The sequence below is a fragment of the Xyrauchen texanus genome, chromosome 48 (genome assembly GCF_025860055.1).
Source record: "Xyrauchen texanus isolate HMW12.3.18 chromosome 48, RBS_HiC_50CHRs, whole genome shotgun sequence".
NCBI lineage: Eukaryota > Metazoa > Chordata > Actinopteri > Cypriniformes > Catostomidae > Xyrauchen > Xyrauchen texanus.
The window spans coordinates 1,151,669-1,167,767 of record NC_068323.1 but is presented as its reverse complement, the minus strand read 5'-3'; the positions used below and the strand labels follow the sequence as shown (position 1 = coordinate 1,167,767).

Below are 16,099 nucleotides of genomic sequence, written 5' to 3'. Positions count from 1 at the left end.
AACAAGCAAATATAAACATGTATTATTATTAAGAGTAAATTTCATTTACATATAAACATTAAACTGTCTGTTAAAAGTTGAGGCCCAGTGGGATGGAAAATAACACGTTGAGAATGAAAATGAGAAGATAAAGTGACCACAGTCACACTCACGGTCTCAGAAATAAATGTGTGAACTTTAGACACGTCAGTTCTTCATTTTACTCCACATCCAGATCTACGTTTGATCTTTATCTCTCTCATGATCTACTGCAGCTCATTTTTTATGGATATTTAAGTTCAGGAGTTTCCTGACAGGTGGATCTGACAGATATTCTCATGTTTGACCTTTTATCAGATTTCTAATCTTCATCCTACAGCGATCAAAACTAGATTCAGAACCGTGTCTTTAGTTCACAGCAGTTCATGGCTCTTTGTTTCCTACAAACCACAATCAAACATGCCAGTTTAACCACAGCTGCTTTCAGTCAACTGACTCAACACATGAGAAGATCCATCAAGACAACCACTGATGAGTTCAACACAACCATCTTAATGGTTTACATGCATAAAACTGTTTTAAATGCACAAATGTATCAAGTAATCTATTGTTTTAACACTGTTCCTGGATGCGGTAGAGTGCTCTCCGCTTCAGACGGCCACAGGCGTTGTCTCGTGTGTCTGGGCAGCAATCACACCGAGGCTGCATTTGTGGATGGTTCATGCTCTCACTGCGAGGGGATGGCAGCTGGGCTGCAGCTCACAGCTCCGGGTATGCCCACTCGGACCACCCGCCCCCCAGCACACTCATTGACTCACGTCCGTGCTTGAGGTAACAGTGGCTCGCCTCACAGCCAGTCTGCCTATCCTCTTGAGCTCGAAGTGGGTGAGCTCGCCGCTGCATCGAAGGTCACGGCATCTGACGCTGAGGACTCCCCTGGATTGCCACCTTCGGGCCAGCACCCCCAGGCTGAGGATGATGCGCAGATGACCGATATGCTTTCCGGGCCGCCGCTACCGTGGGGTTGGATTGGAACCCTCCATCCTTCCCACAGCCATCGCGGTTGGATGACTGGTACCTGGGGTCCGGACGCCGCTCACAGCCTCACATTCCCCCCCGGTCCCGTTTTTCCCGGAGGTGCATGATGAGCTGACGTCATCGTGGAGAGCACCTCTCTTCACTCGTCACAACGCCACTCGCTCATCCGCTCTCGCTACCCTCGACGGCGGAGTGGCCCACAGGTACACGGCGATTCCCCAGGTGGATAGGGTGGTTGCTCCACTTATGCCCGGGAAGCCCTACCACCCTCCAAGCCCTGTGCTCCCCTCCAAGCCTTGTAGGACAACATCCTCGCTCACTGCAAAGGCCTACAGCGCCGCCGGACATGCCGCTTCCGCCCTGCATGCCATGGCCCTCCTGCAAGTCCACCAGGCCAAGGCGCTCAGAGATCTGCATGGGGGTAGCCCTGATCCCGATGTGTTGCAGGAACTGCGCTCAGCGACCAACCTCACCTTAGAGCCACGAAGGTCACAGCGCAGTCACTCGGGCATGCGATGGCCACGCTCGTGGTCCAGGAACGTCATCTGTAGTTGAACCGGGTCGAGATGCGTGAAACCAACAAAGCTCACTTCCTCAATGCCCCTGTCTCCTAGTTTGGCCTCTTTGGCGACACCGTCGAGGACTTCGCCAGCAGTTCTCCACAGTGAAGATCCAGACGGAGGCCATATCTCACATCATGCCCTGTCGCAAGCCTGCCGCCATGGGCCATGCCCCGCCTGCTTGCCGAGGGCGTCCCCCTGTGGCTAAGTCCCCCTCGCCTCAGACAAAGTCTAACTCCACGTCCTCCTGGGCACTGGCCAGGGGCACCTCCCTGGCTGACATTTGTAGAGCAGCGGGTTGGGCAACACCTAATACCTTCGTGAGATTTTACAATCTCCGGGTTGAGTCAGTATCGTCCCATGTTCTCTCAGGTCCGAGCCCGTAGAACTCGGTAACAAGCTGACGAACTGGCCGGGTGAATCGCTTGCGCCTAGCGCCCTTTCCCTCAGCTGAGGTAAAACCCCGTGCCTTTTTCTCCCAGAAGATCCCATCTCTCAGATCCCTGGATGATTCCTCCCCTTGTGGGTCTGCAGTTCAGCGGAGGAACTGACCCCCGTCTCCCTTAGCCAGTTCCAAGCTGCCCTCCAGTCGCTGTAGTGTAGCAACCCCCCCTCTCTGACAAGGTTGGGTCTACCTCCGCGCCGTTTCCACATGTCGCCTAAAAACCCATGTGATGAATTCAGCACCTTTACCTCCCCTTCAGGGTAGGTGTGGTCTCTGCAGGGTCTTCCTCTATAAGACCCCCTTCCTTTGATGCGTGTAAGGGCCCCGGCCGTTCTGCTCTATGTGGAGAAACATAGAGGGAAAAGAGTCCCAGCCAGGCTTGGCCCGTTCCCAGGTTGGCAAGCGTAGCCTTGTTCCCCTTGTTAGGGTAACAAGAAGGATTCCGACAACTTTATAGGGCATTGTGGAAGGGTATGTGTAGCCTGATACAGCTGGTCGTGTTTGCACATGAAAATACCTGCCCGCTCTTGTGTCAGAAGTTCACGTACACGGCTCAGCGCATGGAATGATTTAAATTGGACCCCTAGTGTCGCTTCTTCGACACAAGGTCGAAGTGAGCGACAGACGGGGAGCGTCTAGGTTACGGATGTAACCCCCTTTCCTTGATGGAGGGAACGAGACATTGTGTCCTCCCTGCCACATCGCTGAGCCGAACCACTGTTGTGGCCGGACCATTTTCGGCTTCTCAGAAAAATCCGGAATGAACTCATCGTATTTGCCTGCTTAAATACCTGTATGTCTGTGGGCGGGATATGCAAATACTGTCTGCCAACTTCTCATTGGCCTTTTTCATAGTTCAGAGGCATATTCGGTGCTCAAGAGAGACCCCTAGTGTCGCTTCTTCGACACAACGTCTCGTTCCCTCCATCGGGGAATGGGTGTTACATACGTAACCTAGATGTATTTGTTACTAAGTGACAAACACAAAGTTCATGAAAATCGGTTTGGCTAGACCTTTTTATTCTAGTCAAGATACTTCTTAATGCTACAGCAAATTCAGCAAATTCTGTTTCTGTTCCAGTATTATAAAACCCTCGTGTACACAGTGATGTCCATATAAACATGATTTACAGAGTCTGATGTGGAACAACTTGACTGTCCTGAACCCCTTCTGAACACCTTTGAGATGAATGAGAACAACAATGTCAATAGTTTTAAAATGAAATGCTCAACAAGCACAAATGTGTGTAAGTGCTTCAGTTTCCACAAACGTTTTACCATATAAAAGTGTTTTAGCATCACATATTAGTCCGTTATGATCAACTGATATCATGCACACAATTTAGAATATTTCCTGCAATGAATTTCCTGTAATGTCGTCAGTGCTGCTGGTGTAATGACATACAGACTGAATGACTCTTCTAATGCTGATCTCACTGCTGTAACTCCTTCTAGTGACTGAAGATGGAAACACATCCGGTTTCTAACAGCTCTCTCACAGTGACTCTGTTTCACATTGTGAATTTGAGATGTCATTTTATTCACATTTCAAACTTTTGTTCCTTTGATTATTTTAATATATATATTAATTGTCAGGGAGCACACCTGTCATGTATAGGGTTATGGTATTGTTCTCTCTGTATCATGTTTTATTGACCCTTGTCACTGCTGGTGATGAGATAACAGCATTATGACCCCCTCTGCAGGTAACATCAAGTAAGTGTTTGTTAACGGCAGCAGAGCTCAGCGGAAGAGCTCAGACAGGAACTGCAAGCAGGAAGTTCTACAAGTAAATCTACTGGACACCCAATATTGAGTGTGAATTAAAATGTTTGAAGATATTCAGAGATGTATTAAACCAACATCATTGCCAGCTTGCTTTTAAATGTGTTCACTGAACTGATCATGTTGATTACATGTTCATTTTTATCCTGCAGCTCTAAATTAAAATCATTCAGCAGGTCAGTGAGATCGGTCAGGAACGCTAAATCCAATAGCCACTGGTCGTCCTCTAGCTGGGCATATTCTGCATGTTTTGAACCCAGGTGAAAAAGACGTACAATTAAGTGTATTAAAAATGTACTTAAATATGTTTTTAGTACAATACAAATATAATGTAATGCATTTTTAATACACTTAATTGTACGTCTTTTTCACCTGGGAAAGCTTCAGAAAGTCTTTGATTTCAGGCAACAACTCTGAGAATCTCACAAAAAATGTACCTCTACTTAAACATCTAACATCTAACAGGTCTGTGTGTTCTGCACCTGTATCCTCCAAATGTGCACGGAATAACCTTCTCTGTAAACATCACTTCTTTCATGTTTAAAATCTTACCACACAATGCCTGCTGGTGGATTATACGGTGGTAATTATGGATGTTCAGGAAATATTCACTCTGTTTGCACAATGCAATGAACCCGCTAGTACGGCCCACCATTGCTGGAGCACCATTATTTGTGATAGAGATGAGTTTGAAGAGGAGCAATTGGGTCTTGTGCATCTGCAGTCTTGACAAACACTTCTTTCACAACTTCACAGTGCTTGTTCTTGTTTTGCAAGAACGTGACTGATACGATAAGATGCAATAGTTGCAGCCTCACTGTTGGCGTTTGGCCTGGTATAAATGGACTGCTGTGCTGCTAAACTGCCCCTTCAATTCTCAGACTTTTCGGGTTGTGTAGAGCTGATTTAGCCGGGAAATCTGCATCATAGCTTTTGTGCACAGTCTTGAAATGCTGCTCCTAATTGCCCTTCATTGGTAAGGCCACGCTTGCATTGAAAATAAGACAGATGGACAGTTTTTTTTTTTTTTATGGCTTCTGCGTTTTACTTTGCTGAAGCTCTCTCAACCCACTGTAAAGCTGCGTTCACACTGCCAGCGACACGCAGTGACAAAACTTCCGGATACTTCCGGAAACTCGAGCAACGGCGACTGTATGTGGGCGTGTCCAGCTGCACGACAAAGTTGACATTTTTTTAACTTTATGCAAATTAAGTTATTTTTAACCCTTGTGCGACCTTCGGGACATTTTTGTCTTTTCGATCATTTTGTTTTTGACTGTAGAATTGAGGTGCGAGCTGCACTGTGTGCTGCATCTCGGATGTTGTGGTTACATTTGCAAGAGAGAGTTCAGATGTTAATTCTCATGAGAGCCTTTTGTTTTCTCGAGGGGTAGCCCAGACTCACTGGCACCCGCCTTACAGATGCATGTCCTTGTACTGGAAAACCATGAACAAAACTATACAACATAACAGGAAATGCAACCCAGGATACATTAAATACAGGTTATGTTTAATCTATGGCAGGTCGACACTTGATGTCCAATGTAAAATCTGTCCTGAAGCAAAACAGTTGAGAACCACTGAGATAAAGATACAGACAGGAGCCGTCTGGCCTCACTGTCACAAACCTACAGTACATGTAATATACTGTTAATAATCATAGGACATTACTTTAAAAGCTCACACAGCTGATGTTATTTTTCATGTTCACTCACACACACACACACACACACTGGCACCCTCATCAAAGCAACACCATTGCATACAGTACAAACCACACCCCCAACGTCCAGTACAACCACATATCCCATGATGCAATGCTCCGAATAGCCTAATGTGTGTGTTTGACATCAGGTGATGAACTGGGGCGAGTGACTGTGAAAGATCTGCATGCGTCAGACGCCGGACAGACGCTTAACGTTCACACTCGCCGAGTCTCAAGACCGGCGTTCTCATCGGACAGGTGCAAACTCTCTAGCTTACGGTGAACGGTAACGTGAAATCAGTTGGCATGCTAAACATGTATACATGCATGCTGTCTATTTATAGTTCCCGCCTTTTGGCCTCTGTCAGCGATGATTGCTCTGTTGCCGTGGTGACTGCGGAGCTCTGAGAAATGCGAGTATTGATGCACGCCGCTCTCCTGATTGGCTGTGCGTTCAGCCCTGAATGAACCAATCGGAGGAAAGGAAATCTCCACCTCCACCGTACTTGAACGCAAGTCTATACTTTAGTTTCAGGGACAGGCGACACCAGGATTTTGTGCGAGGTGTGTGTTGGGTTCCTGGCGGGTCGGGCGTGTTGACCACCGTCGGCTGGGACCATCAGGTGCTTCATTACAGTCCCACTCAGCAGACACCGGCATCATAGAGCATCATGGGATACCAACACTTTGTTCACCAGTGCCGTTTGACCATCAAATGCAGAACGTATGATGTCGTCTACATGTCCTGTTAGCAGAAAACACCTGTTCATGATTGCTTTTGGTATATAACGCTTTATTTTCATGTCGTCTTGTAATATAGCAAACAAACATTTTATACATTTTGCTCCATTGAGATAAAAGCATTCATTGTTCGATAGCTTCTTTATTAGTTCTTTATATACAGTCTTCAAAGGGTATTCTAGAAATCGTTTTTCCTTTCAGGGGTAACAACTGGTAACATGTCCAAGCTATGTGTTAATCAACAAACTTTACATAGTTTCGCCGATGAATAAAATTGCATTAGTAGCCCATTCATTGACCTATTGTAAGTGACCTAGATTTGTGTGAGAGTTCATGACTGTCTAACGAATGTCCAACTGTTCAGGATTAGCATCTATATAGCAAAGTGTTTATTTACATTGATGTTTTTGGGAAAGGTGTAACTAGCTCATCTCTCTCAAGGCAACTTCTTTCAGTATGACAAACACGTATTCCCCCCAAAATGAAGTTTAATACAAAAATAGGCACGACTGCAGAAGTCGATCTGTTGTTGTTGTTTTTCTTGGTTTACTACAAAAATGAAAAGCTAATCACTAAAGGAAGTATCTACTGTATAACAGCGCTTTCTAGACATCGAGTCTTAAGCCTTGTTTTATACCTGGGTTGCATATTTTGACCCAGATAAATCCAGCACCATTGCGAGAGACCCGTATTGACAGCTGTAGCGTAATTTAGCACATTAATGTTTAAAATAGGTTCAAAATATTGTACCCAAGAAGTCAGAATAAATAACTCATGTTCTTAAAGAAAAATCGAAATTAGCCTGATTGGAGAAAAAAAAGCAACTTGCATTAAACAAATTATTACAAAGTCAAAAGAGTTCATCTTGCATATACTGGTACATTTGCTCCTTTTGTAGCAGCTCTAGAAAGATCTTCATAACTCAAAACCGTCCAGGTCCTGTAGTGACAGCCGTCAAACATCTTAGAAAGTTACAGTAATACTTAAATAAAGTTTGATATAAGGTGCAAAATGTTCAAATAAGGTCGATGTTTGTGTATGTACAGGTAAGGCACATTTCTCTAATTATTCCAGTCCAGAATGTCCTCTGGTTCAGGATGAACCGTCTTTGATCAAGGGCATGATTGGCTGTTTGCTTCCTGGTGTGACGGTGAATGTCATTCCAGGCTGCTGTTTCTTAGACGGTCCATTACTAAACAAAACAGAAGAGTTTTTTCTTAATATAGATCAGGTAAGCACTTATCAAGCAATTATCAATGCTACAGGACAACATTTGTCCTGCACTGTATGGCGGGAATAAATATGCAATGATCATTTATAGTGTCTGATGCTAACATTCTGCTAAACAGTGTTCATTTACACCCGTTCAGTTTACCTGTACTGTGATTGAGTTGAACTGGCCAAGTTTTGAGCTTTTTTGGCCGCTTTAGTTTCCAGTTCCTTCATGTCCAGACCGCGAGGTTGTGCTGGCAGCGTGGCGCTATGGTTTTGTAGAGGTTTGGATCCAGCAGGGGCGACGTTCCCTCATCATCAGACAGTGGGGAGCTCCAGTCGTCGTTGAAATCCACTTTTTTGACATTTGAGAACTTGGGGTCCATTTCTAACATCTTCTTCTGCAGGATGCTGAGAAGCGTCGCCTGATTAGCTGCGACAGATGGAGCGGTTTGTGCGGGTGGTGGGGCGAGATTAGTTTTAACAGGTGGTTTAGGTAGGACGTTTGGTGGAGGGCCTGGGGCTTTAGGAGGACTGCTGGACGGTTTAGGTTTTGGGGCTGTTAGGGGGCCGTTTGTAGTTGGAGCAGGTGGAGCAGGTAAGGAAGGCTTGGCTGGTAGAGGGGCAGTTTTCACAGGGGGGGTGGGAGTGTGGCGACTTGGTGGGGAACCTGGAGGTTCATCTTCAAGGTCGAAGTTGGCGAACTCAGGAGGTGGTGGAATGAATGGCAATTCTTCTCCACTTTCAACATCCCTATCTAAGACACCCTGCCCTCCAACTGAGCCATTCACTGGACGATGGGCTGGGCTTTGTTGAGGGTTGAAGCTTAGCGGAGTGGAGCTTGGTTGAAGGGTGGGGTTTAGTTTAGGGGTAAAGTTTGTTGAAGGGGCAGGGTTTAACACAGGCTTTGAAAAAGACACATTTGGAACCTCTGCTTTTGTGGATGGTGGGACGATTGGTGGTGTGTTTGTAGCAGGTTTTAGTTCCACCGTAGGTCTGTCTGACATTGGGTCTCGAGGAATGACAGTAAAGGAGTTTGGTTGGGTTGGGCTGGGTTGGATCACAGAATTCAGAGGCTCAGCCAAGCTGCTGTTCTGTTGGGATAGATTTGTTCTCTGCTTGTCCCTTTCCTTGGCGGCCATCAGTAGGGCGAAGGGTGATGCTGAAGACTCTTTCTTCGCCGAGCCAACACCTCTCGTGTTGAGATGTCGATGGTTCATGAGGGGACTGTGCTTGTGAGATCTGCCAGGAAACTCAACCTGAGGCTTCAGCTGACTTGTATCAGGTTGAACTGAAGGCTTCTTCTCTATTATGGGTGAGACTTTTATTGCTGTTGGAGTCTCGTTGGGGACATTTTGTGGGGTAGGTGCCCTCACAGGTTCAGGGTTGATTATGGTCTCTGTTTTGGCTGATTGCCTTAAACCATCTACCTGGAAATTTTCTGCCATGTCTGTTTGGTCATTTTGCAGTAGATTTGTGGTGCTGCCATGACGGGCTGGTTTGACAGGCTGCACCACCGGCTGGACCGGTTGGAAAGATCCAGGACTTTTCCCACCATTCGCTTTGACATGAACACCAACTGGGTTTCCGGCAGAATCTTCTAGTAGAAGAATGGACTGGGCTTCCTTTTCCCTGTCTTGGCCAATCAGTATTGTGCTCTTTTGCGCATTATAGAGTTTGGCCGTGTTCTGGGGATTAAAGCTGGACAACTTTGGGCTGTTCTGGGGGTTGAAGCTGGACAAATTTTGGCTGTTCTGGGGGTTGAAGCTGGACAATTTTGGGCTGTTCTGGGGGCTGAAGCTGGATGGTGTTTTAGTGAAGGCAGCAGGTGGGGTTGGTTCTTGGGGCTGGATCTCCATATTAGGTACGGAGGGCATCCGGATGGGTTTCTGAGGTGGTGCTGCCTGGGCTTTGGGTAGAACAGGTAGCGGTTTCCTCCCAGGGGGAGGTGGTGGGGTGAATTTAGGACAATCAGGGATATCTAGGATATCAAGACTGGAGATGGAACCTCTTAGGCTGGAAGTGTCAGCTGGAGGTTTTGGAGGAGCCATAGGAGGAGGTTTCAGGGAGGCCAAGTCCACATCTGCACTGTACTCTGAACCGCTACGTGAAGGAGGCTTTGGGGGCTGCATTGGAGGAGGCTGCAGTCTAGCAAGGTCTATAGAAGGATCAATTTCACTAAAGACAATAGGTGAGGGTGGAATAAATGACGGAGGACGTGGGGCAGTAGAGGAGGGTGGAGGAGGTACAAGTATTTCCCCCTTGATCATGTCAGGGATGGAAAGTGTTCCTCCATTTGGGAGACTTGCCGTACTTCCTATAAAACAGAGAGCATGAAAATTACTTTTTATTAGCGTTATAGTTCATTTAAACATTTCAACAACATGTTAACATGCTAAAAAATTTAAGGAATCTTCTATTTAATGAAAAGGTGATGCGAAAGCTGGCCAAGCACTTGCATCTGCATGCGCATAAAGTACTTGCATAAAGTATTTCTCTGGCCTGAGCCTGTTTTCAATGTTTGCATTAGCATGCGGTTACAATGAACAGGGCTTTCAAGTTGCTTCCGAAAAGGATGCAAAATCAAAGGTATTCCATTCAACTTGTAAACTATATTCCAAGACTTATGTCTTTGTAACACTTGGAGTATAGCATACGAGTCATATGGACTGCTTTTATGATACTGTCATGGTCCATTGTGATTGCTTTGAAAACTTTGGTCTTCAAAATAACTTCTTTTGTTTGCCACAGAAGAAAGTCATGTGTTAAGAGCCCCATTATGGTGAGTATGTTATTTTTTGGGTGAACTATTCCTTTAAGATCTGCTTTGTGAACTCACCTGTCCCGTTAATTTTGGGTCCGTTGAGGGGTGGTAGAATAGGAACCTTTGGAGTTGGAACAGCGAAGCCCTGCGCACCATCAGTTGACTGCAATTTAAAGAGAAACAGTAAGCAATTTACAACATGCTGAGTCTACACACATCAAACACACCTATTATTGTAGGAGTTGCTGAGACACAGTTTAAATTTCTAAGCACTAAACCAACCAGTTTCTCTAAACTATTCAGGGAGATTATGACATTGCAGGATAAGGATCCTTTTTCTACTTCCCTGTTTCTGTCTCTTTATGTCTAGAGACACACAAACTGTCTGGAGACTGCAGAACCCATCCCAATTTCATACACACTCGAGATGAATAGAGTGAGATAATGTCGCAAAAATGTTTCCCCGGTGAATCAGTCGCTAATATCGTGACGCAGATTCGATTGACACTCCTCACCAACTCCCCACAAATACAGCTGTGAGAAATTGTTATGGGAATGTTAAGAAGATATTTTGGGAATCTAATAGGTTAAGAGATTGAGTGCGCTGTGAATTCTCTAAACATTTGATTGTCTTTAAAGTGACATAAATCAAAAATGACTTGTGTGAAACAACCCTTTAACAATTTTCCACTCTATAAACACCTTCCAACATATCACCACACAATCTCATGCCTTTCGAGTTTTCTCTTTCAGTTCTTCAACATACAAAAAGTGACACACCCCAAAAGAGTGTATGTTTGCGTTTCAGGTTTTGCGGTCTTAGTGGGGACAATAAATCTCTCCATTTCCACAGAAAAATAACAAAAGCCGATTAAACTTCCTGGTGGGGAGGGGACATTGCCACGGAGAACAATTACTCCTAAAAATATGTCTCAGAACATACCTAAACATTTCAAGAGTTGTGTCTTACGATTGCTGTTGGGAACTACATGTACATTATTTTGGCAGACACTATCCAAAGTCATTTACAGTGAATTCAAGGTGTATATTTGATTAGTTTTTGTGTTCTCTGGGAATATAACTTCTCTGCCAGTTGAGCTATAAGCTAAAATGAATAGTGATGCTTTAGCAATACTTCCAATTATTTTATACCAGCTGATGGGAGTGTGATATGCAAGCAAATGTGTGTGTGTGTGCGTCTGCTGATCACAAACAAAATGTGTATTCAAAACAGCACCTGCAGGTTTGGAAAACTGCCTGGCTAAATCCCGCACTGATGCACGGTTACAGAACTAGTGAAGAAGTTAAACTAGTAATGTCGGAAAATCTGATTCATCGTAATTCTGATCACATGAGATGATTCTGTGAATCATTCACGTATGAACACGTTGGAGTTTATGAATTATTTACACAATCTGAACGTGTTAACAATGATTTAAACATCACCACGGTGATATAAACACACAACTGTGTGTGTGTGTGTGTGTACTGAATGCTTTGTTCTGTCAGAGTAAAAGTGTGTTTATAAACTGAGGGTGTATATGTCTTAAAGCTGAAGGTGTGTCTGTGTCAATGTTTCTATGGGAAAGTTTCATCAAATTTCACTGGCACTAAAGAATCCCATGAACGATAAAATAGTAAATGTGTTCATATTTACCTAAAGGACACCGTTTGTACTGAATATACCATGTTTTTACATTATACTCCACAGTTTTGTTTTTAGAATACCATGATACTATCATGACAAATCCAAAAACATGGTATTACCATGGTACATATTCAAAAAACATGGTAATACCATGGTACATGTCTAAAAAGGCATGATATTACCATGATAAATGTCCAAAATCAAGGTATTATCATGGTGTGTTTTCTGAATAAATACTAATTCCAAGGTACATGTCCAAGAAGCATGGTATAACTATGATAAATGTTTAAAAACATGCTATTACTATGGTATATTTTCAAATAACATGGTATTACCAATATACATGTCCAAGAAACATGGTAATACTATAATAAATGTCCAAAAGACATGGTATTACCAAGGTACATGTCCAAGAAACATGGTATAACTATGGTACAGTTTCAGAAAACATGATAATACCATGGTGAATACCTAAGAAACATGGAAATACCACAGTACATGTCCAAAAACATGGTATTACCATGGTACATTTTCAAAACCATTATGATATAACCATGGTTCATATCCCAAACATGGTCCCCATGGTAATATCATAGTCAATTATAATAAGTGACTCTAACAATATAAACTAGTTGATCTTTTATTAACCTTTCCTGTAGCTGTATGAATGGTAGATTATGGCGCTAGCAATGACAATGTCATGGGTTTGAACCCAGAGAACATGCAAACTGGTTAAATAGGACTCGAGTGGAGAAGTGTCTGCCAAAAGAATAAAGGTAAATATGTTGATGGTAAAAATATACAGTTATTGTATTCATATTTTAGGAAGAACTGGCGCTAGAAAGACTCATAATCCCTGAGTTAATCTCACGTGTGACCTGGTGAAGTCTGGTCATGTGACCCCTTTGTTTTCAGACGTACCGTGAAGTGTTTGACCGTCGGCCGAGAACGAACTTTAGCGGTTCCTGATTCTGGTACGGCAGCCGAGTTCATCAACAGCTCCACATTACCTGCAAAACACAGAGCGGGTTATAGCTCAAAGTCACCACTCAAGACCATGTGACCACCAAAACAGCTAAACAACAGGTTCATAAGAGTGTCATAATGGCTCATAACAGGTCAAAGGTCAGATAGTTTAGGGTTTTGGTTTTTCATATCATCTCAGATTCTTGAAAAGACATTATTAATAGCCAACTATACTTCTTTGAAGTTGAGAAATGTTTCATCTACAGTCACAATCTGTTTGATGATCTTTGTTCTTTGATGTTAATGATGTAATTACCCACACATCCACTTAAATTGCAATCAGACCTCATAAATTCTGCTCAACTGACTAATAAATCACTGAAAACACTAACAGGAAGTAAACCATGTAACCTGTGTTATGATTGCAAATATGTGCTGTGACAGATTTGGGTTCATTTTAAGAATTATTAGAAATAATCAAAATATGAACAGCATTTATTAGCCTATTGTTTTATATTATTATTTTATGGAATTAAGAGCCTGATTTAAGTAATAATTAAGACTACGCTGGTAAAACACTGACTGCATGACATATGAGCATATGTCAGATCCACGCCTACAAACAAGTACTTCAAGTAATATAAGTCAATTCAAGTCCACATAAACATGGTATTACCATAGTAAATGCCCGTAAACATGGTATATCCATGGTATATCTCTAAAATCTGGTATTACTATGCTACAAGTCCACATAAACATGGTATTACCATAGTAAATGCCCGTAAACATGGTATAACCATGGTATATCTCCAAAATATGGTATTACTCTTCTACAAGTCCACATAAACATGGTATTACCATAGTAAATGCCAGTAAACATGGTATAACCATGGTATATCTCTAAAATATGGTATTACTCTTCTACAAGTCCACATAAACATGGTATTACCATAGTAAATGCCCGTAAACATGGTATATCCATGGTATATCTCTAAAATCTGGTATTACTCTTCTACAAGTCCACATAAACATGGTATTACCATAGTAAATGCCCGTAAACATGGTATAACCATGGTATATCTCTAAAATATGGTATTACTCTTCTACAAGTCCACATAAACATGGTATTATCATAGTAAATGCCCGTAAACATGGTATATCCATGGTATATCTCCAAAATATGGTATTACTATGCTACAAGTCCACATAAACATGGTATTACCATAGTAAATGCCCGTAAACATGGTATAACCATGGTATATCTCCAAAATATGGTATTACTCTTCTACAAGTCCACATAAACATGGTATTACCATAGTAAATGCCCGTAAACATGGTATAACAATGGTATATCTCCAAAATATGGTATTACTCTTCTACAAGTCCATATAAACATGGTATTACCATAGTAAATTCCCGTAAACATGGTATATCCATGGTATATCTCCAAAATATGGTATTACTCTTCTACAAGTCCACATAAACATGGTATTACCATAGTAAATGCCCGTAAACATGGTATAACCATGGTATATCTCTAAAATATGGTATTACTCTTCTACAAGTCCACATAAACATGGTATTACCATAGTAAATGCCCGTAAACATGGTATAACCATGGTATATCTCCAAAATATGGTATTACTCTTCTACAAGTCCATATAAACATGGTATTACCATAGTAAATGCCCGTAAACATGGTATATCCATGGTATATCTCTAAAATATGGTATTACTCTTCTACAAGTCCACATAAACATGGTATTACCATAGTAAATGCCCGTAAACATGGTATATCCATGGTATATCCCCAAAATATCGTATTACTATGCTACAAGTCCACATAAACATGGTATTACCATAGTAAATGCCCGTAAACATGGTATATCCATGGTATATCTCCAAAATATCGTATTACTCTTCTACAAGTCAACATAAACATGGTATTACCATAGTAAATGCCCGTAAACATGGTATATCCATGGTATTTCTACAAAATATGGTATTACTCTTCTACAAGTCCATATAAACATGGTATTACCATAGTAAATGCCCGTAAACATGGTATATCCATGGTATTTCTACAAAATATGGTATTACTCTTCTACAAGTCCATATAAACATGGTATTACCATAGTAAATGCCCGTAAACATGGTATATCCATGGTATATCTCCAAAATATCGTATTACTCTTCTACAAGTCAACATAAACATGGTATTACCATAGTAAATGCCCGTAAACATGGTATATCCATGGTATTTCTACAAAATATGGTATTACTCTTCTACAAGTCCACATAAACATGGTATTACCATAGTAAATGCCCGTAAACATGGTATATCCATGGTATTTCTACAAAATATGGTATTACTCTTCTACAAGTCCATATAAACATGGTATTACCATAGTAAATGCCCATAGTAAATGCCCGTAAACATGGTATATCCATGGTATTTCTCATAAATATGATATTACTCTTCTACAAGCCCACATAAACATGCATTACAGTTGAAGTCTTTTGATAGTGTCTGACATCAGACGTCACAGCTCATATTTATTAAACATCATTCTGACATTATTCTGACGTATCTAAACACGACCTGTTACTGTTATTAGTGTGACGGCGGCAGAGGTCGCGAGGACGCTTTAAACTGACATTAATCACTGAAATCAAATTAATATCTTTATAACACTATAAATTACTCTTACCCATTTCCTTGAATTCCACATTGGTGCCGAATAAAGATTGATTCTTCCGACCCAAGAAATTCAGCGAACCTTTCTTCATGTTAAATGTGTGATTTGAACCGCACTGATTTAAATCATCATGATTTCAGCTGCAGGTGCGAGTGTGAGTCCGATCAGTGATTTACAGACTCTGAGGTGAAGAAAATGGCCACACACACCTCAAACCCCGCCCACACACACCTGTACTGCCCTCCTGACCCCGCCCACTGCAGCACAGGTGAACACGCAGACAAATATTTGTTGTCATGGCGACTGTCAGTCACTGTCAGGAAATATGTGCCATAATAATTATATTAGTATCATGTAAAACCACAATCCCATTATATATATGACCAAAAACATCTCTTTACTGCAATGATGTTTACTGTAAATGCTTCCAGTAATTAATAAGAAGTTTACTTTTTATTTCTAGTGATTTTCCCCTCATATATTCCCATATGTGTATGTGTGTATGTGTATATACAGTATATGCTTTCTGTCAAGTTTTAAAGGTGCTATATATATAT

The 16,099-nt window shown here is 42.2% G+C and overlaps 1 protein-coding gene across 1 annotated transcript; it reads right to left on the bottom strand.

Annotated features, from left to right (window-relative positions):
• Positions 1 to 6,797: 6,797 nt before the first annotated feature.
• Positions 6,798 to 15,713, bottom strand: LOC127639320 (uncharacterized). Its single transcript, XM_052121250.1, has 5 exons — positions 15,555 to 15,713; positions 12,799 to 12,887; positions 10,305 to 10,392; positions 7,629 to 9,782; positions 6,798 to 7,445 (listed from the first exon to the last, which is right to left on the bottom strand). Exons 1-4 carry the CDS (start codon positions 15,631 to 15,633, stop codon positions 7,696 to 7,698), a joined length of 2,343 nt encoding a protein of 780 aa, XP_051977210.1. The 5' UTR covers positions 15,634 to 15,713; the 3' UTR covers positions 6,798 to 7,445; positions 7,629 to 7,695.
• Positions 15,714 to 16,099: the final 386 nt, after the last annotated feature.

Excerpts from the sequence above, each read along its gene's own strand:
- LOC127639320 (XM_052121250.1), bottom strand. The coding sequence starts at position 15,633 with ATGAAGAAAGGTTCGCTGAATTTCTTGGGTCGGAAGAATCAATCTTTA. Across the intron at positions 10,393-12,798 it reads CGACGGTCAAACACTTCACG|TCAACTGATGGTGCGCAGGG; the intron begins GTACGTCTGAAA and ends TTTAAATTGCAG. Across the intron at positions 9,783-10,304 it reads ACCCAAAATTAACGGGACAG|GAAGTACGGCAAGTCTCCCA; the intron begins GTGAGTTCACAA and ends TCTGTTTTATAG.